Below are 21,285 nucleotides of genomic sequence, written 5' to 3'. Positions count from 1 at the left end.
GGATTATATGCGTGAGCCTAGTATAAACATTTTCTAAGGATTATAGAGAAATGTTTTAGCTCCAATGCATAGCAAAAATAGTGGTATTAGAAAGAAAATAGGTTACATTTAAGGAAGGTGCTTTAAAAAAAGCAGAAGCGGTCTTGAAAAGTCCACTTCTTTTTAAAAATTGAATCAAAGATTATAATTTAGATATATAGTAACACCTATATATAGATTAGTTTTAACAGTGTTTTCTAACTATATAGACAATAAAAGTAGGGTTTGTATAAAGCTAGTTTTGTGGGGTTTTGAGTTCTACAAAGTCATTTTTTTCCCTTTGGCCCTGAAAACTAGCCATTGCCAAAGTGGGTAAGTTAGGAGGACTGACAGGATGCAGTTTGTGAATTCATTAATGCAACAGTGAAAAAGTTATCAGGGATACCACCGTATTGTTACAATACAAAAACACCTTCGCTCACTTTTATATGTATGTATATATTTTTAATACTATATTTTTGGAGCAGTTGTAGGTTTATAAAAAAGCAGAAAATAGAGTGTTTCCAAATACCCCCTTCTTCCTCAGTTTCCTACATTTTCTTGCACTGATGTGGCACATTTGTTATAATTGATGAGTCAATCTTTTTTTTTTTTCTTTTTTGAGATAGAATCTGGCTCTGTCACCCAGGCTGGAGTGCAGTGGTACAATCTTGGCTCCTGCAACCTCCACCTCCCTGGTTCAAGCGATTCTCCTGCCTCAAGTGACTCTCCTGCCTCAGCCTCCTAAGTAGCTGGGATTACAGATGTGTGCCCCAACACCTGGCTAATTTTTGTATTTTGAGTGGAGGCAGGGTTTCACCATGTTGGCCAGGATGATCTTGAACTCCTGACCTCAGGTGATCCACCCACCTCATTCAGCCTCCTAGAGTCCTGGGATTACAGGTATGTGCCACCATGCCCAGCATGATGAGTCTCTCTTGATACTATTATTAACCAAACTCCATTGTTCACATTAGGGTTCTCTCTTTGTGTTATACAATACTGTGGGTTTTGACAGATGTATAATGTCATGTATCTGCCATTACAGTATCATGCAGAATAATTTCACTGCGTTAAAAAGCTCATGTGCTCTACTTATTCATACCTTTCTCTCTCTCATCTCCCTCCCAACCCTGGCGGCCACTGATCTTTTTATTGTCTCTGTAGTTTCATCTTTCCCAAAATGTTACATAGTTGGAATCATAGTATGTAGCTTTTTTCAGACTGGCTTCTTTCTCTCATCAATATGCATCAAAATTCTTCCAGGTCTTTTCATGATGAGTTCACTTTATTTATTTATTTTTAAAGATTTGCCAAGTTCACTAGTGGGAAGGGGAGAAAGAGTAGACCAAGGAGTTCTATTTGTAACTGACTGAACAATCAATTGAGATAATTCACTACTTTCAGGGGAGCGAGAGTTCACTTTTGAAGCTTTGGTCAGCATATCACTCATTGTGCAATGTCAAACACTGGCAAAATAGGGACAGGCTAGGATAATAACAATTTTTTGTTTTCATACATAGTTTTTTATTTTAAGTCCAATGTATCAAATTATTTCTCATGGCTAGCAATTTTTGTCTCTTGTTTAAGAAATTTTTGCCATCTCAGCATCCTGATGATAATTCTGTGCTTTTTTCTGGAAATCGTTTTAGTTTCTCATTTAGCTCTACGATGCATTCCAAAGTAATTTTTATGTATGGTATGAGACAGAAGTCAAAGTCAAGTCTTACAGCTACCATCTTTTTTTTTTTTTTTTTTGAGGCGGAGTTTCGCTCTTGTTACCCAGGCTGGAGTGCAATGGCGCGATCTTGGTTCACTGCAACCTCCGCCTCCTGGGTTCAAGCAATTCTCCTGCCTCAGCCTCCCAAGTAGCTGGGACTACAGGCACGTGCCACCATGCCCAGCTAATTTTTGTATTTTTAGTAGAGACCGTGTTTCACCTTGTTGACCAGGATGGTCTCGATCTCTTGACTTTGTGATCCACCTGCCTCGGCCTCCCAAAGTGTTGGGATTATAGGTGTGAGCCACCGTGCCCAGCCAGCTACCATCTTTTTGAGCAATGCAAAAAGGAGATGGAAGTTTCATGCTGTAGCCTCATATTGTATCACTGAGTAAATAGGTCCACTGTTGAGTTTGGAAAAAAGCAAACGAATCTACAGTTTTTTAAATGTAATCTTATAAGAGCTTTCTGAAAGGAGAGCTGAATTTAAGCACAGATAATATACAAAAAAATGTAAGTGCTGCTGCTAAAATCTTTATAAATGTTCTTCATACTGAATTTGCCATACTATTTAATTACCAGAAATAGCTCTTTATTGCAATGGTTACCAAATGTTGCTGTCCATTTAGAACCAACTGGGGAGCACTTAAAGATCCCAATCTCCAGGCTCACCCCATACCCAATAAATCACAGTGTTTGGTTGTGGAAGCCAGGCATCAGATTTCCAGGTGATTTTTCAGTGTGCAACAAAATTTGGAATCCACAGCCTTATTAGATGCCAAATAATGAGCTTAATGTTAATATACATATAATCTTGTTTTTTAATTCTAAAACCCTGCAAGAAAGGTTTTATTGTCACTTTTTTTTTTTTCAGTGAGAAACAAACTCAAAATCAATTATTTAAAAATCACACAGCTCTTTAGGATTAAAATCCAGGGCTGTTTGACTCTTAACCCTGTGTTCTCATACAACTTATGTTTTCATTATGGGAGCGAGTCCAAACATAAAGAAAACCAAGATAGTTCTAGTTACCATGGTGACAAAGTAAGGCATGAGTTAGAAAGGAACTTGGAAGATCATTAATAGTATTATCTTGAAGGCTTCTCAGAGTAAGTGAGGCTTTGAGCAGGGACCTAACTCATAAAAAAGGAGCCAGCAATGGAAAGTCCTAGAAGGAAGAGTGCCAGGCAGAAGTAGCATTGAGGTCAGAAGCAGTGAGGTAGGAATGAATGAGTGAGAGAACCTGGAAACTTTAACATCTTATTAACAATGAGCTCACTTAGCACCCAGACCTTGGCTTCTAAATACCATTCTCCATTAAAAGGAATTAAAGTTCCTTGGAAATGGCTAATTCCAAGGCAAAGTATAAGATAGCCTGAAACATCTTGTTCCAGGAAGCAGGCAAGCGGTCAAAGAATCCTGGAGAGAACATGTCCAAAGGACACAGCAGCCTGCTTGAAGGGGCTCCCACTGGCCAAATCTGATTACATCAAAATAAATAATAATGGATTATGACTTATTTGATAGCATAAGAAACCATGAGTCAATGCTAATAGAAATTAATGAACAGGTCGGGCGCAGTGGCTCATGCCTGTAATCCCAGCACTTGGGAGGCCGAGGTGGGCAGATCACTTGAGCCCAGGAGTTTGAGATCAGCCTGGCCAATATGGGGAAACCTTGTCTGTACTGAAAATATAAAAATTAGCCAGGCGTGGTGGCAGGCGCCTGTAATCTCAGCTACTCAAGAAGCTGAGGCATGAGAATCATTTGAACCTGGGAGGTAAGAGGTTGCAGTGAGCTGAGATTGTGATACTGCACTGCATCTGAGTGACAGAGGGAGACTCTGTCTCAAACAAAATGAACAAATAAATAAATAATTTGAAGGAGACTGTGATGTTGACATAGTCTCTAAGTACCTCCCAACAAAAATACTTATTTACAAAAGAGGAAAAAAGTAACTACAGTGGAGAAGCCTGGCAGATACAACCTTACACAAGAAATCAAAGATAAAATCATCAGTGCCAGGACAAACTGAAATCATGTGCCTTCTGATAGAAGGCAATGAGAAGACCATAACACCACTTTCATAATATTCTTGCCCAAGATTCATAACCTGACTCAAATCATTAGGAAACATGAGATGAGGAATTGTTGGCAGCTATCTTGGTAGACAATCTGCTGCAAAACTGCTAAGTTTGGGGAGCTTATGAGACACTGAAGTAGGAAATTGCATACAGGAGTTTTGTGTTCCGGAAGACTTCTGGACCAGTTATATAAATGTGGAGTTATTAGCATAAACTAATATTTAAAACCATGAAACTTGGTGAGTTTGCCTTGAAATGGAGGGTAGATCAAAAAGAAAGGAAGGCTCAGAACTGAGTCTGAGGTTCTGCATCTAAAAGTGATACAGAGAAAACCAGAAAGGGCCCTGTGAAATAGAAAGAGAACTAAAGTATATGATCTAGTAAAAGGTCAGAGAAAAAAAGCGTTTCAAGAAGGCAACGATCTTGATGAAAGGTCAAGTAAGAAGTGGTCTTTGGACCAAGTCTCACAGAGACCACTGGTGGTTTGATAACAAGGACTCACGTTGCTCAAACTGAGTACCTCAATCTCCGAGGCACTCAACAATGAGTCCATTTTAAAAGCCACTCACAATGTTTTACTCAGTAATAAGTAAGTTTAAATATTTTTGTCTATTAAAAGAGCTTTATAAAGACAACTATGCAAAATTTCCATACATTTTCAAGATCTTGTATTAAAAAAAAAAAAAATAGTATGCCCATGATCAGTTCAGCTTCTGGAGGAACTGGAAACCGAAGTCAGCCATGTGGGCAATTAACTTTGTCTATATGGCCAAGCTCCAATAAAAACTCTGGACAACAAGGCTCAGGTGAGTTTCTCTAGATGGCAGTATTCTATGCATACTGTCATGTATCTTTGCCAGGAGAAGTTCATACTGTTCACAATTCCACTAGGAGAGGAAAACTGGAAGCTTTGAATGTGGAACTCTACACCTTGGCTGGTCTCCCCCCTACCCCACCTGTATTCTTTGGCTGTAGTAAGCTGTAACCATGGGTATAATGGCTTGCAGTAAGTTCTGTCAGTCTTTTAGTAAATTATCAAACCTGAGAGTAGTATGAAGTTTACGAAACCTGAAATTAGTGTCAGGAGTGAGGATGGTTTTCGGGACTCCCAAACTTTGCACTTTGGGATCATCAATTTCCTCTGCCAACATAGGTACCTGCATGGAAAAATTTGGGAATCATTTTCCCATGCAGGTACCTTCCCATGCAGATACACCATCATAAATTATTATAATGCAAAAATATTTATTAACCATCTGCTCTGTGACAAGCACTGTGCTGGGTACTAGGAACCTGAAAATGAGCAAAGTATGGTCCAGCTCCTCCTCTCAAGGAGCTCATAGACATTGTACCACAGGAAAGAGAGAGTGAACAAGATAAATATATATCTCTGCCCTGAGGCCTACTTCCAGGGAGGAATGGCAAGTTATGTGTGCCTGTGAGTATCATCTAAATGAGCAGCCATCCTTAAGTGAAATCTAAATATTTACACTGATGCCAACTTCATTTGGGTATCATTCCCATTTAGTTCACCAGAAGGAGTCAAAGATTTCTGGTTTCTCTGAATACTAGGCATATGGTTACACCATTAATCAAAGGAAGGAACACAAATGCAGAGAAAAATTATATAAAAAGACAGGTTACAGTTCCAATAAGTGGGTGTTTGAGGCCCCAGAAGGATGTCCATATGGAAAATGTAAGATTCAGATGGTGGTGGGGTCTAGAGTTTGATGGAAAGATTGGGGTTGGACACCCAGATTTGGGAATCATATTATAAAGTAGTTAATGCGGTGGAAACGGATGGGCTGACTTGCAACTTTATAACACCCTTTTAAAATGTTAGAAACCCAGCCTGGCCAACATGGTGAAACCCCGTCACTATGAACAATATAAAAATTAGCCGGGCGCCTGTAATCCCAGCTATTCCGAAGGCACAAGAATCGCTAGAGCCTGGAAGGTGGGGGTTGCGGTGAGCCGAGATGCCGCCACTGCACTCCAGTCTGGGCTACAGAGTGAGACCCTGTCTCAAAAAAATAAAAATTTAAAATTAAAAAAAAAATGTTAGAAGCATCTCTGAAAGATAGTACAATATGTTAGGAAACACCAACATTTAAGGGCCATCTGGAGCAAAGCAGGCAAAGAAGGAAGGAGGCTGACAATGAGAAGTCAGAGTTTGGACAAACCCGAGTGGTGGGCTATGATCTAAGAGGAGTTTTATCAAAGCTGTTCAGAGTGCATTTGAATGAGGTCAAGCAGGAAAAGGATTTGGTTCTTGGCTTGGGAAGTCCACCACCCCTAGAGGTCTTCCATGGCAACCTAGGGAAACACACTGAGAGTAATTTTTATTTGAAAGATGAGATGCAGTGGATCAGAAAAAATTCCAGCCTCTCTGGGCAAGGGCTAAAGTGGAGTGACAGTGAAAAGACAAAATTTATAGCTTTTCTATGCCTTTAGTAAATGCTATCGAATGCGGGAAGTATGGCTGGGCTCCCTGGCTCAGTACTTCGTCTTTTTTCAGAGCTCCTCAGAAATGAGCAAAAGCAGCCCCCGCCCCTGCTTGGGAACTTGCCCGGCCCGCCTCCAGCCTCAGCCCCTCCGCGAGGGAGTAGCAGCGTGGCGCAGCCGCCAGGGGGCGCAGACTAAGGTCTTATTTGCAAGGCGTGGGGCGGGGCCGAGAGTGGGGAGGGCCCTGGCGTGGCTTCCGGCTTCCGGCGGAGTGCTGGGTTGTAGCTTGCAGCCGTCATGGCAGCCGAGGAGAAGGACCCGCTGAGCTATTTCGCGGCGTACGGGAGCAGCAGCTCAGGCTCCTCGGACGAGGAGGATAACATCGAGCCGGAGGAGACAAGTTGCAGAACCCCGGATCCGGCGAAGTCGGCGGGCGGCTGTAGGGACAAGGCGGAGAAGCGGCTCCCGGGACCCGACGAGCTGTTTAGGAGCGTGACTCGCCCGGCCTTTCTCTACAATCCGCTCAACAAGCAGATAGACTGGGAGAGGCACGTCGTCAAAGCACCTGAGGAGGTGAGGTCCCCGACCCCATTTCCCGGTCTCGACCCCGGCCTGCGCCCCCTTCCTCATGAGCCCCCTGCTGGGGACCTGCTGTCCGTTCCCCCACACGCAGTCACCCCCGCGGGATGCCGCACCACCCCCTCCCACCTCAAGCCCCGGGAAGCCCGGCCCCTTCCCCCAGCCTGGTGGGTGTCAGACCGGACCCGCAGCCCCGCCCCCTCGTGAGGAGACCCAAACCTCCGCGCTCGGTGCCCCGACCCCGCGCGGCGAGGACTAACGGTGGTGACTCCCCCGCCCCCCCGCTGCAGCTTCTCCCTGAGACCCCTTCCCTTTGACGCCGAAGTGCCTGCGGTGCTGCCTCCAAGACAGTGTCTGCTGCAGCCTCCTGAAGGGGTCAGCCTTGGCGTAGTATCTCTGAGACTGGATTCTTCTTTGGTAACTAAAAGTTATTAGCTTTATTCATATAGGGAACCCTTTGGCTTTTCACTTAACAGTATTGTGGTTTTGATGGAAAAATGTGTCTTTCAACCTTAAAAAAAGTCAGCCTGAACGATAAGCGAACTGCAGGGAGATGCATGTGCCCACGTCTATCATAGGAACCTCGGTTCGTCACAGTGCTTCTTAATGTGCTTGCTTAACAGCCTCCAAAGGAATTCAAAATATGGAAGTCAAATTATGTACCACCTCCTGAGACCTACACCACTGAGAAGAAGCCTCCACCTCCAGAGCTTGACATGGCAATAAAATGGTCTAACATATATGAGGACAATGGTGATGATGCCCCACAGAATGCTAAGAAAGCTAGGCTTCTACCAGAAGGAGAGGAGACATTGGAATCAGGTAAGGAAAGTCAGAATCTGGTGGTAATCTGTTTTGATCCGGTGATGGGCTTAAAAAGAATGAATTAATGAATGAAAATTAAATCTAGTGAATTGGCAAAGTAATCTGATGGTCTTTGGATACTTCTTGCTCTGGTTTTGAGAAAGATCCTATATATTTGGCTTTAATGCAAAGTCTCTCATAGCTCAGCCAGTAGTTGCTGTGTTTTAGTAAAAGATGATACATTATTCAGGCTTTAAAGTGAAATATCTGATATCCAGTAGTCTGTGATTCATGATACCTTATTATTTTATTATTAGAACAACACAAATCAATTCGTGGATTCTTGTGACTCGCTGCAGAGTGCTGATTAATTTTTTCTTTTTCTTTTCTTTTTTTTTTTTAAGGCGGAGTTTCACTCTTGTTGCCCAGGCTGGAGTGCAATGGCACGATCTTGGCTCACTGCAACCTCCGCCTCCGAGGTTCAAGCAATTCTTCTGCCTCAGCCTCCCAAGTAGCTGGGATTACAGGCGCCAGCCACCACATCCAGCTAACTTTTGTATTTTTAGTAGAGACAGGTTTCACTATGTTGGCCAGGCTGCCAGTTCTTACTTTAATTTTGATTCTTGAACTCCTGACCTCAGGTGATCCGCCCACCTCGGCCTCCCAAAGTACTGGGATTACAGGCGTGATCCACCGTGCCCAGCTCTTTTTTTCTTTTCTTTTCTTTTTTTTTTTTGAGCAGTTTTGCTCTTGTTGCCCAGGCTGCTGGAGTACAATAGTGCAATCTCAGCTCACTGCAACCTCCACCTTCCGGGTTCAAGAGATTCTCTGGCCTCAGCCTCCAAGTAGTTGGGATTACAGGTGCCCTCCACCACAACCGGCTAATTTTTGTTTGTTTCTTTTTAGTAGAGACGCGGTTTCACTATGTTAGGCTGGTCTTGAACGCCTGACCTCACGTGATCCACCTGCCTCGGCCTCCCAAAGTGTTGGGATTACAGGCGTGAGCCACCATGCCGTGAGCCACCATGCCGTGAGCCACCATGCCATGAGCCACCATGCCGTGCTGAAGGCTTCATTTTCTATTAAGGCAGTGGTGCTTCCAAGCTAAAATTACTATGACCAAATGAATTTAACCAAGCATTACTACATAGTAATAGGGAGATAATGACTTAGTTGTTTTACTTTAGTTCATAATATCATAATTTCACCTCTATCACAGTATCTTTGCCTACACAGTCTTACCCAATCTATTCCATTCTTTACAGTGCAGCTAGTGTTGAGTTTCTAAAAGTCATATCTGATTATATAGCTTGCCTGCTTAAAACCCTTCAAAAGAGTCAAGGCCTTCTATTGATAGGCCCTTTCTCCCTCTCCACAGTCATTTTTAATGGCCCCCTTTCTAGCACTTGAATATCTTGAAATGCAGACTGAATTTTATGGTTCCCTGCCTTTCCGTATATGTTGCACCTTATTCCGGAGTGTTCTTTCTTACCTCTTTGGCTAGTAAACTCTAAACTCATTCATCCTTCAAAATCCAACTCAAAAGAAGAAATCTCAGGTATCACCTCTAATAATTATTTGCTCCTCTGTACCTTGTATATGCTAATGCTGTTGATTGCTCTCGTCACTTGTATGTGATTTTTTTTACAAGTCTGTCTTTATGAGGAGTTCCTCAAACAGCAGAATTTGAAGTGTTTATGTGTGTATCGGGTACATTGTAAGTATTCAGTGGATAGTTGTTGAACTAATGTTTTGGACCATTATTTTTAAGAAAGAGTATGCCATTTTTGTTAAACAGATTTCTGATCTTCCCACAATACAAGGGCTACTTATCCCCTTTTTACAGTCATACAGGGAGTGATGTTTTGTATTAAAAGAAAGGAGAACCAACTGGCAGGAGTTCTTATTTTAATTTTGATTCTACCTAGCTTTTCCATTACTTTTGCTGGCTGCCAATATGTATTAGAAGTCACTTTAATGAAGGAGCATCTTCAATAAGTGGCATCTTTTTGCAGACCTTAAGTGATGTGAACATTTATAATATCTCATATTGTATAATATTTTTCATAATTAGTAAAAATATATTTGCTTAAATAATCTTTAATTCTTACAACACCTTATGAAATGAGATAGAGCAATGTGGAAATGATAGCTTATATAGCTTGTCCAAGGTCACAAAACTAAAAAAATGCCAAGTTCTAAAATAGGCACTTTCACACAGTTTTCTAATTTATTATTGTTAGCAACCTGAGTACAGAAGTGCTACATGATTCATTATTACTGTTTTACGGATGAAACAATCAGAGATTAGAGACTTACCCAAATTCACGCAGCTAAAGAAGAGGCAGAGTAGGAATTCAGATACAGACCTTTAAATAGAAATTATGCCTTATTCATGGTGGTGCATGCCTGTAGTCCCTGCTATTCGGAAGGCTGAGGCAGGAGAATTGCTTGAACCCAGAAGGCAGAGGTTGCGGTGAGCCGAGATCGTGCCATTGCACTCCAGTCTGGGTAACAACAGCGAAACTCCGTCTCAAAAAAAAAAAATATGCCGTATTAAACTTGGATTTGGTCTCCTGATGAATAACTGTTTCTCAACAATGTTTGAGATATAGCTATTCTTCTGTAGGGATAATGGCATTAAAGATACCAGGGTTGATATTCAAACTAGATTTCCATAGGATGGTGCTCTCACATCTTTGTTCCTATATGGAAGAAGCCAGGATTATCACCAGGGCAAGCAAGCAAGAAAGAATTATCTTTTTTCCAGCTTTGTTTTTGAGTTAAGTTAGAAGGAGTTCCAAATATGTGGCAAGTAACACTGCTATTCACATAGATAATTTCTGTCCTTTTGATCACATGATAGCATGATGGCCCTTCATCAGAAAACAAATACAGGCAATATCAAATGATAAAAAGACCTTTTTAGAAGTGATTTTTGCCATTTCAGATTCCTATATCGTAAACCCACTGTAAAATCAATTTCTCTGGCATAATTTTTAGCCTGTTTTTTTAATTCGTAAAATACATATTAGAAACTCTGTACTCTTTTTTTTTTTTGAGACGGAGTTTCACTGTTGTTACCCAGACTGGAGTGCAATGGCGCGATCTCTGCTCACTTCAACCTCCGCCTCCTGGGTTCAAGCAATTCTCCTGCCTCAGCCTCCCGAGTAGCTGGGACTACAGGCGTGCACCACCATGCCCAGCTAATTTCTGTATTTTTAGTAGAGACGGTGTTTCACCTTGTTGACCAGGATGGTCTCGATCTCTTGACCTCGTGATCCACCCACCTTGACCTCCCAAAGTGCTGGGATTATAGGCGTGAGCCACCTCGTCTGGCCTGCACTCTTAAATTACCCAAATTTTAGATTATCAAGTTACTTTTGTATTTTGCTTTCTCATTCTGCCCTTGGCCTTTTATTGCCAGTTAACTTCCAGTTACTTTAGAGGAAGAGCTGGGAAAGGTTCAGAACTCATCATTGGGTCTTGCTGCTTATCAGCACTTCTGGTTTTAGTGGTTGTAAAATGTAGGTAAGTAAAGCTTAATTATTAATTTTAGCTTTATTGACATGTAAAATAATTGTAAAAGCATAGCTAATATGCTTAGTGATTTTTAGTTTACATTTTTTAGAATTTAGATAGTTTGTTTATATGTTAAACTTACTTGAGTGAGTTGAGTTCCATAATAAAAAAACTGTTTCCTCACCAGTACATCTATACTATATGAGACAGAGTAAAAAAGCTCAGTAAAGTTGGTAAATAAACTTTCTCAGTATTTTTCTGCTCTAGTTTACAGAAGCAATGCCTTGTCATGACACTAGGTGGCATAGCACTTCTGCTCAAATCACTGATAGCCAGTTATTTTTTCAACTCATTAGTTTGTGGTTTTGTTATTCAGTTAATTTACTTGTAATAAGTGTCAGGTTAAAAGCAAAAATATATCAGTATCATCTTTTACATGTATATTAATGAATAGTGAATATTATAGTAAATTTAGTACTTTCCTTTTTTTTTTTTTTGGAGACAGAGCCTTGCTCTGTTGCCAGGCGCCAGGCTGGAGTACAGTGGTGCAATCCCCTGCCTTCCAGGTTTAAGCAATTCTCCTGCCTCAGCATCCCGCGTAGCTGGGACTATAGGCGCGTGCCACCACGCCCAGCTAATTTTTGTATTTTTTAGTAGAGACGGGGTTTCACCGTGTTGGCCGGGATGGTCTCAATCTCTTGACCTGGTGATCCGCCCACCTCGGCCTCCCAAAGTGCTGGGATTACAGGCGTGAGCCACCGCGCCCAGCCAGTACTTTCAATTTCTTTGTCATCACTACTGAAAATCTCAAGACGAGCTTAGTGGTAACTAACTCCAGTTAAAAAGCAAAAGGTTCGCCTTGTTTGAGTGGTATACCATGTTATTTGGTTTGTAGAGCCAGTATTTTTGTGTGTACATGGTAATCTACTGATTAAAACTTTGATTTTTAAGTTCCTGGGGTGAGTTCTTGATCTGAATTGTATTTCATTACACTGCCTATATAAATCCATAGTGTTCTGTGAAGCACATGAGTAGCACCACCATGCTGTGTTTGAAGAGGAGTAAAGCTGAATAGTACTAATTGTTAATCTGCATCAGTAAATGCGATATTCTTATATGGTACAATTAGCAGAAGGGAATTGAAGGCTTAAGATTTTAAGTATATTTCCTTCAAGGAATTTATAATTTGATGTCAGTAGTTCCCCACATTTTTAATATGAAGGCCCCTTTCATTATCAAAATATTTTATAGATCTTGCTTGATGCCTATTGAACTTTTTGAGTATCTGTTGATGGAGCAAATAAGGTCAAAAGCTACAATTAATTAGTGATGTCCTCAAAATAAATTTGTATTTTATAAACCATAACATCTTTTACATGTTATTAATTCTGTATGGAGTTCTTAATACCACTAATTTGTTTAGGGAGATGGGAATTAGCAACTAGTCGGTGCTACCCTGTATTTTTTAACAATGTAGTTAGATTTTTAAAAAGAATAAAAGGGTCCACTTTTTCAGGTTTGACACCATTTTTATGAATTGGAAATTTTCTGTAATATTACATTATAACATTTTGGAAAGGTGTAAAACACATTGTTTTAATGTAAAACTCCTCTTTAATTTCCCTTCCTTCAGATTCTCCATAACATGGAGTAGGAAGATACTTGTTTTTCTGTTGCCATTAGAATGTTCAGGTTGTTCTAGGAATGGCAGGGGTTAGGGGAGTGCGGATTAGAACTTCCTAGAATAAAATTCCAAATAGAGGTTTGGGGAAACCTACTTGTGAGTGCATTTTAACCTCAAAATAAGGATTTGGAATGGGTGGAGAAGGAGATGGGGAGAAAGAAGTTGTTCGTGGAGGGGAGAAAAAGTTTGTTTGGAGGAGAGAAAGCCGATAGCCACTTAAATAATGTCCTGGTTAGATTGATACCTATTTTTTTGTAGAAAGAAAACAATATGCTCCATTCTTACAAAGCATTGATTGTATTTGAATATACTCAATGTCAATACTATTATGCAGGGGCATCCAAGGGGGAGAATACAGTCAATGACTTCTTAGTTTCTGTTTTTGGTTGGGCCAGTAAAGCCCCTTCCTCATCCCTCTTTTTTGCTGATCACTAGAGACAGAAACTAAAAACCGTGGCATCAGGCTGCTAAAAGCCCAAAACAAAATGGAGCAACAACAAATAAGGCAGGTTGGACAAACTTGCTGAGTATTTGGGAGCAACTTTTTCAAAACAAGTCTGATTTGGAAGAAGTAAAGTAACTTATTTTAAGCTACCTTAATATAGCACTAAAGAGTCACTTTGTGAATTCTGTAAGGCTGTAATTGAAAAAAAATTTGCTTACTTTTACTTGCATTTAAAAATCAGAACTCTAAAAGTTAATTCTTGGTTTTTCTTATGTTTTTTATTGGGAAGCTTTGAGGGAAACAATTGATGAGGGTAGGGTAATTTGGTATAAACTCAGTGAGATTTAATTTATAACATGTTGGGTTTTTTAAAATTACTGATTGAAACTCTTCCTTTTCTATTTAAAGATGATGAAAAAGATGAGCATACTTCTAAAAAGCGCAAAGTAGAGCCAGGAGAACCAGCAAAGAAGAAAAAGTAGAAAACAAATGACCAGAATTTCTGAACTGCTAAACTTACTGAAATGTTTCTTTGGGCAAATTAAGCTGGTATTGTGGGTTATTATCACGTTTCCATGAAAATACATACGTTAATGAACTAATAAGTATTGCCTCAAGAACGTTCCACTGTAGAACATTTTTTATTTAAAACATATATGTATTTAAAACTCAACTGGTGACTTGTGATTGTGAAATTGATACTTGGATGCATTCTTACTCTCACATAATTAGTGACATGCTTTGAGAGTTTTGTCACATGTTGACATGCCAATGTTCTATAAACCTTTTATAAAGGAAAATATTTTTAAAGTAAATATATTGTAATGTACTGTGAACTTGTAGGGTGCTTTTCAACAATCTTTGTACAGTGTAAATAGATCATGGAAATAAAATTACTTATTCAATATTACTATTACTGCATAACATTAACATTTGAATGTTTGTCTGTGACAAGTACCCTATTTGCTGTGTGACATTTTAAGTTGTAATAAGAGGTATTACCATTTAAAGAGTGCCTCCTGTGTTCCAGGTGCTTTGTGAATACGTTTTCTCTGATCCTTAAATAACCTAGCACGATATTATTAGTATTCTCATTTTATAATAAAGAATGCTTGAGTAGCTTGTCTAATGTTACATGGCTAGTGAGTGATTAATTTGGAATTTAACTTGGGACACATTAAACCACCTGCCCATCGGTCAAAATTTAGTCATCTTTCAAGAACATCAGTTGTCATCTCTTCCGGGTACTTTTCTGTTTTAGTTAATGGGGATCTTTTCCTCTTCTGATTGTATTATACTTGTCATCTGTGCTTTATGGTTATTCATTAATTTCTTTATTAAATGGTAAGTTTACGGGACATTCAGTTAAATTTAAATTTTGGATAAATAGTGTTTTGGTATATTTAATATTCAGGACATATTTATATAAAAAGTGTGTTTATCTGAAATTCACATTTATTTTCTCTGGTCTACATGTTTTCTCTACCCAGATTCTATTTTAATGCTTTGCATATAGTAATACTCAATAAAATGAACAAGAAGTAGTTGGGAAGATGTAATCTTTGAGTTCCAAAATGCAGTTCAGTTATTTGTAGTATTTTGAATAATAAAAAGGAGGTTACAGTGCATCAGTCCTTCCATGATTCTCAAGCCCTTAAGAGATAAGAATTAATTACAGAACACTGTACATTCAGTGTATGAGAACCAGACAGCCAAGCATGGTGGTTCATGCTTGTAATCCAGCACTTTGGGAGGCCGAGGTGGGAGGATAGCTTGAGGCCAAGAGTTTGCGACCAGCCTGGGCAACATGACAAGACTCCATCTCTACAAAAAAATTAAAATTTAGAAAAGAAAAAGACATAATCTGAGCTTTTTAAAAAAAAAAAAAAAAAAAATCTGTTTTTCCCTAATGTGAAAGACAAAATTTGAACAATTATGCAAGATTTGTTTGCTTAGGCATATGTATCAAGTAGATTAAAGTTTTTTTTTTTTGAGATGGAGTTTCGCTCTTGTTACCCAGGCTGGAGTGCAATGGCACGATCTCGGCTCACAGCAACCTCTGCCTCCTGGGTTCAGGTAATTCTCCTGCCTCAGCCTCCTGAGTAGCTGGGATTACAGGCACGCACCACCATGCCCAGCTACTTTTTTGTATTTTTAGTAGAAATGGGGTTTCACCATGGTGACCAAGATGGTCTCGATCTCTTGACCTTGTGATCCACCCGCCTCAGCCTCCCAAAGTGCTGGGATTACAGGCTTGAGCCACCGCACCCGGCAATTAAAATTTATAAGTCATTAAAAGTGATTGCACCAGCCATGGTGCTTTGTGGAATGAAGAAGATGCATTAACAGTATGATGGCTTCCCGCATATCTCGAGTTTAGAAAAACCAATTCTATAGCTCCCCATCCTCTAGGTTTGGAAATATACGGATCTCAAAATTAAAGTAATTGCTAAAGCAAGAATATGTTTTTTTAAGATTGAAGTCTGTGATGAATTTGGAAATCTATACTAGGGAGTGGCATCGAGTGATAAAGCAAGACCCTAGTATGACATGACACCAAACACAATACAACCAAATCAAGTTATATTTGTGAGGTGATTCCCAAGCTCTGGAGATATCTAAAACTTGGATGCATGTATTGGTAGAGCAGATAGCTCAGAAGTTGCTTAAATATTGCAAGGGTCTTAAGTTAGCATGAAAGCAAACTTTTTTCTCTCTTCCTTTCCCTTTCCCTCTCCTTCACTCTCCTTCTTTTTCTCTACCTCTCTCTCCCTCTCCCGCTCTTCTGAGAAATGTGCAGAGTACGTTTTATGAGGGGGAAGACAGGACTTAGGAAGGAAGAGGCTAAATATTTTGGAGCAAGTCTGACTCAGCCATTTGTATCTCCTGGTTGGAAAATGGACTTTGATATCACTCTACATCATCACATTAGAGAATGGATTATTTTCCCCTTCATAGATGTCCTGTGAACATGTTTGCACAAGTGTCTATGTGGGTACTGAGGTAAAGTTTGGTTGAGATAGTGAAAACCTAGTGGGGAAAAGTTTTAAAAGTCCATAGACATAAGAAAAATCCTCTGTTGAAGTATCTTTCTTTTGAGAGAATTGAGTCACTTGATAGTTCTGATTGTTTCCTTCTCTTTAAGAAAGTTAAGCCTGGGCAACATGAGGAAACCCTGATATGGTTTGGCTGTGCACCATCCAAATGTCATCTTGAATTGTAACTCCCACAGTTCCCACATGTGGTGGGAGGTGACTGAATTATGGGGGTGGGTCTTTCCTGTGTTGTTCTCATGATAGTGAATGAGTCATGAGATCTAATGGTTTTAAAAACCATCAGTGCAGAAAGTTGCCCTGCACAAGCTCTCTTTTGCCTGCTACCATCCACAAAATATGTGACTTGCTCCTCCTTGCATTCTGCCGTGATTGTGAGTCTTCTCCAGCCACGTGGAACTGTAAGGCCAATTCAACCTCTTTCTTTTGTAAATGCCCAGTTTGGGGAATGTCTTTATCAGCAGCATGAAAATGGACTAATACCCCATCTCTACAAAAAAAAAAAATTAGCCAAACATGGTGGTGCACACTAGTGGTCTGAGCTACTGGGGAAGGCTGAAACAGAAGGATCACTTGAGCCCAGGAGTTCAAGGCTGTAGTGAGCTATGATGCACCACTGTATCCTGGCACGGGTGACAGAGCAAAATACAGTCTCTAAAAAAGAGAAATAAACTACATTAGGTATGAATGACTTTTTGTACAAGGTAATTTGAGAAAGGAACTAAGCATATGTGGGCTGTTTTAAAATTTGAGGTATAAATAGCTTTATAGAGTTTTATGGGAAACATTCTAATTGGAATCAGAAAAATATTACTGACTCAACAGCTTTGGCCAAAAAAAATTACTAAGAAAACTGACAATCTGTTTTCATCATTAAAATACTAAGATCTGGACTCAGTTGCAAACTTGCAACTTTCTAATCTTAACATTTAATGCTGTCTCGTAGTGCTTTTGAATTCAAAAAGTTTAATCATATACTATTTTATTTGCCAAAAATCCAATTAGGTTTCATCATTTTCTTTTTTTTTTTTTTTTTTTGAGATGGAGTCTTGCTCTGTCACCAGGCGGGAGTACAGTGGCACAATCTCAGCTCACTGCAACCTCCACCTCCTGGGTTCAAGCGATTCTTCCGCCTCAGCCTCCCGAGTAGCTGGGACCACAGGCGTGTGCCACCACGCCCAGCTAATTTTTGTATTTTTAGTAGAGACTGGGTTTCACTATGTTGGCCAGGATGGTCTCCATCTCTTGACCTCTTGATCTGTCCACCTCGGCATCCCAAAGTGCTGAGATTACAGGTGTGAGCCACCTCGCCCGGCCAGTTTCATCATTTTCAAATTGGAGAATGGAAAATAGGCCCAGTGAGCTGATGCAATATACCCACGGATGCACAATGTGTTCGCTTCAAAGAAGAGAGGGATGGAGAAACTGGTAGTGCTTAGTTGGATATGATGGCCGAACATGAGGCTTTCTATGATTGCAAATTATGTTTTTTTAATTTAAAATGTAAATGGATTAATGCAGGTTTGAACATAATCTACATATAAAATATGTTACACAACTTAGGTGCAAAGCTCTACCAGAGACATTTGAAACATGTAAGTATTTTTACAGGTCTTTATGATCCAAATAAACTCAGCAACTCAATTTGATTAAGTCAAAAACTTAGTAATCTGAATTCATAACTGGACTTTAAAGCATATTATGAGTGGTATTTTGGATTTTTAGAATTTTTATCCATATTGAACTGCTTCCCTGTGTCACCCCTCCATTTGATAATAGTACAGAAATTCCACATATTCCTACAAAATGGTGTTAAAATTCCCAGCAAATGTTTTGGAATTTTCATTAAATTCTAACATTTTCTCTCTTCATCTTCCTCCACATAGATAGTTTCCCCAATTTTTTGAAGCATTGTGTTTCAATGAAAAGACAGTATGGGGAGATACCAAGAAGTACTTGTGGGTTTTGTCCACAGATGAGGGACTTTTTGCCTGTTTTGTTTGCCGACTAGAACAATGCCTGGCGCATAGTAGGCATTCAATATGACTGTTAAATGTAGGTGGGCTGAATTCCTCACCCCTGGCTTAGGGTTGATTCTCACTTGTCTTGATCTAATGCCATCCCCCCATCCAGTGGCTTGTGTTTTCAGTCATATGGGCCAATATGTCTTATTAACAATGTAAACCAGTTTGAATTAGGTTTTCTGTCATTTTCCACTAAAACCATCAATTGATGTAAAACTGATTCTTTGGTTTCTTCCAGGGCTCTATGCTATTCTGGTTCTATGTTCTCTGGCTCCTTCTTTTCCAGCTGCCCCTGATTGTCAGTGTCGTCTACATTGTTATTTTTCTCATTCTCCACCCTGGTTCTTGAAGATTTCAGCCAAGTTCATGGCTACCACACTAAGTAATACTTTGATGATCCCCTATACTGCATGGCTTGCCAGAGTGCTCTTATAAACTCTAGATTTGTGTATCCAATTGTACATCTCCACTTGGGTCTTAAAGGCCGCTCCATACTGTATGTCCAAACGCATTGTGTCAAAGGTCACACCATATACCATATTTTGTTTCTGATTGATGACATCACCATAAACCCAGAAATCTGCCCTACCTCACTTCCCATCACATAGGTTTGGTCAGTAAATCCTGTGGTTTCTACTCCCTCATTCCCATATGCCTCTTTTTTTCACTCTTTTTTTAAATCTTTGCTTTTGGATGGAGGCAGCATATGTCACATGCCTCTTAATCTAGCTCTAATGAATCATTTACAGTTCCCCAGATACACTATTTAGTTTTGTAGTTCTGTGCCTTCACTCACACCATTTGCTTGACCTGGCCCTTTTTTGACTACCTTGTGAATTCCATGTTTTCACCAAGAACCAATTGAAATATTCCCTCTTTAATGCACTTTATTTATCTCCATATCTACCTCTACATTCCTTTCCCTCATACTTGGCAATAAATGAATAGCCAACATTTATTGAATGTTTGCTATGTGCCAGGCATTTTTCTAGGTGCTTTACATGTATTGACTCATTTAGTTTGATGAGATAGATGCTATTACTAACCCTACTTTTCAGGGGAGAAAACTGGTACAGAGAGGTTAAGTAATTTGCTCAAGGCACTGCAGCTGGGAAACCCAGGCAATCTGGCTCCAGGGCCAGCACATTAAGCTGGAGGGGAGAGGAGAACCTGCATTAACCAATAGATTTGCTTGGTTCTTTGTGCATGTTTGATTCAAAGAATGTCTTACCCTTAGAAGGCACTCAGAATACAAATATTTGGAGAATTAATGAATCCAAAACCATTTCACTAACCAGAGGAGCAGCATTGGTTGAATACACCAGAAACATCTTTCACATGGATTAAAGTCAGTACGCAAACATTTTAGGAAACTTAATACATATTTTAAGGACTTAGTAACTTATTACATGTTGGGAGTATCTGTAATTGAAAGCCTTAAACAATAGTAATAGGGTTGAGAATATTACCTCCTCCTGAAAAATATTTTTTGCTTTTCAGTTTCTTTCTTTTTTTTTTTCAGACAGAGTTTCGCTCTTGTTACCCAGGCTGGAGTGCAATGGCGAGATCTCGGCTCACCACAACCTCCAGGTTCAGGCAATTCTCCTGCCTCAGCCTCCCGAGTAGCTGGGATTACAGGCACGCGCCACCATGCCCAGCTAATTTTTTGTATTTTTAGTAGAGACAGGGTTTCACCATGTTGACCAGGATGGTCTCAATCTCTTAACCTCGTGATCCACCCGCCTCGGCCTCCCAAAGTGCTGGGATTACAGGCGTGAGCCACCGCGCCCAGCCTGCTTTTCAGTTTCTTTAAAAAAATTTTATTGCATGTAAAATACAGTTTTTCGAAGTCTGCATTTTTTTAAAGCAAAATAAGCTTTAAGCCACAAATTTTGCCTCAAATTTCATTGGCTTTCCTCTAACATTTCATTTTATGGCTTGAGTTTAGAATCATAGTACCTGGCATGGAAGGCCTCCAGAGGTCCTCCAATACAGCCAGCCCCAAACAGGAACGTCTTCAGTGTGATCTTTGCCTAGCTTTTCTAGGCTCGCAGACAAACCCACGAAATGACAGGTTTACAGTCTGGATTTGAAGAGTCATTTCCTGTGTGTCTGTAATATTTTGGTATGCAGGCTCTGGAACTCCTCTTTCTTTCCCTTGTTTATCATTTTCTGAAAGGAAGAAACAGAGAATTTAGTACATGGCATTGAAGTAAAAGTGAAGCCCTTTTCCTGGTATAATTACCTGTCTCTGTCTCTAAATGGGACCCAGATCCTAGCAACCCTCCCTGGCATGCTGGGAAGTTTGCATTCACGTTTTAAATTTAGAATTCCTGAGGGAAACTGCAGTGAACTAATAGAGCAATCACTTCCAACCGAGGAGGTGACTTATCTGCCAGGAAAGCTCCAAGCAAGCCAACTCAGAAATCGCTCCTCCAAGGCCTTTCCTCAACACCCCCAGTCTAGGGGCACTTTGAGACCCCGCTGCTAGCTTTCAGTTTGGAGATATATATGGGTACACAGACATATGCCTTGAGGTGTTCGATAACGATCAATAGGATCCTTCCCTCCTTTTTTAGCCCGTTCTGCCTTTCCTTCCAATCCTGTCCTTAACTACAAAAAGTGGCCGAAAAGCCTTAGCAGTAAAATTTCTTCCATAACATCTGGAATCCATATGTCAAATCTGTAAGACAGAGCTCTTTTTTCTTTTCTTTTTCTTTTGGCTTAATTATTTGAGCTCCAAATCCCCACCCCAGCCTCTTTTCATACCAAACTAATTAGGGCGATTATCTGAGCCATCCGTGGCTACAGATCAGTTAAACCCTGTTATTGAGGTTAACAAATAAGAGGGTTAATTTTTCTTGACTGCTCCATAGTTGGAGAAGAAAGATAATAAGACCTTATATT

At 40.1% G+C, this 21,285-nt stretch overlaps 1 protein-coding gene and 1 long non-coding RNA gene across 4 annotated transcripts in view; one reads left to right on the top strand and one right to left on the bottom strand.

Moving 5' to 3' along the window:
• Nucleotides 1-6,543: 6,543 nt before the first annotated feature.
• On the top strand, nucleotides 6,544-14,435 carry C7H1orf52 (chromosome 7 C1orf52 homolog). 2 transcript variants are annotated; one of them, XR_621915.5, is made up of 4 exons: nucleotides 6,544-6,840; nucleotides 7,470-7,668; nucleotides 11,078-11,181; nucleotides 13,710-14,435. XR_621915.5 is itself a non-coding variant. In XM_002751024.5 (3 exons), exons 1-3 carry the CDS (start codon nucleotides 6,565-6,567, stop codon nucleotides 13,781-13,783), a joined length of 549 nt encoding a protein of 182 aa, XP_002751070.1. In that variant the 5' UTR covers nucleotides 6,544-6,564; the 3' UTR covers nucleotides 13,784-14,435. The 2 variants fall into 2 exon arrangements, 1 of the variants encoding a protein (XP_002751070.1); XM_002751024.5 differs by lacking the exon at nucleotides 11,078-11,181.
• A 3,384-nt stretch (nucleotides 14,436-17,819) lies between these two features.
• LOC144577034 (uncharacterized) overlaps nucleotides 17,820-21,285 on the bottom strand; it is a 46,866-nt gene continuing 43,400 nt past the window's right edge. For both annotated transcript variants that reach the window (XR_013520216.1, XR_013520215.1), the window contains one exon: nucleotides 17,820-20,550. This is a non-coding gene — a long non-coding RNA (uncharacterized LOC144577034). The remainder of the gene's footprint in view (nucleotides 20,551-21,285) is intronic.

The sequence above is a fragment of the Callithrix jacchus genome, chromosome 7, assembly GCF_049354715.1.
Source record: "Callithrix jacchus isolate 240 chromosome 7, calJac240_pri, whole genome shotgun sequence".
NCBI lineage: Eukaryota > Metazoa > Chordata > Mammalia > Primates > Cebidae > Callithrix > Callithrix jacchus.
Note: the sequence above shows the minus strand (reverse complement) of the source record. Positions and strands in the feature narration are given on the sequence as shown.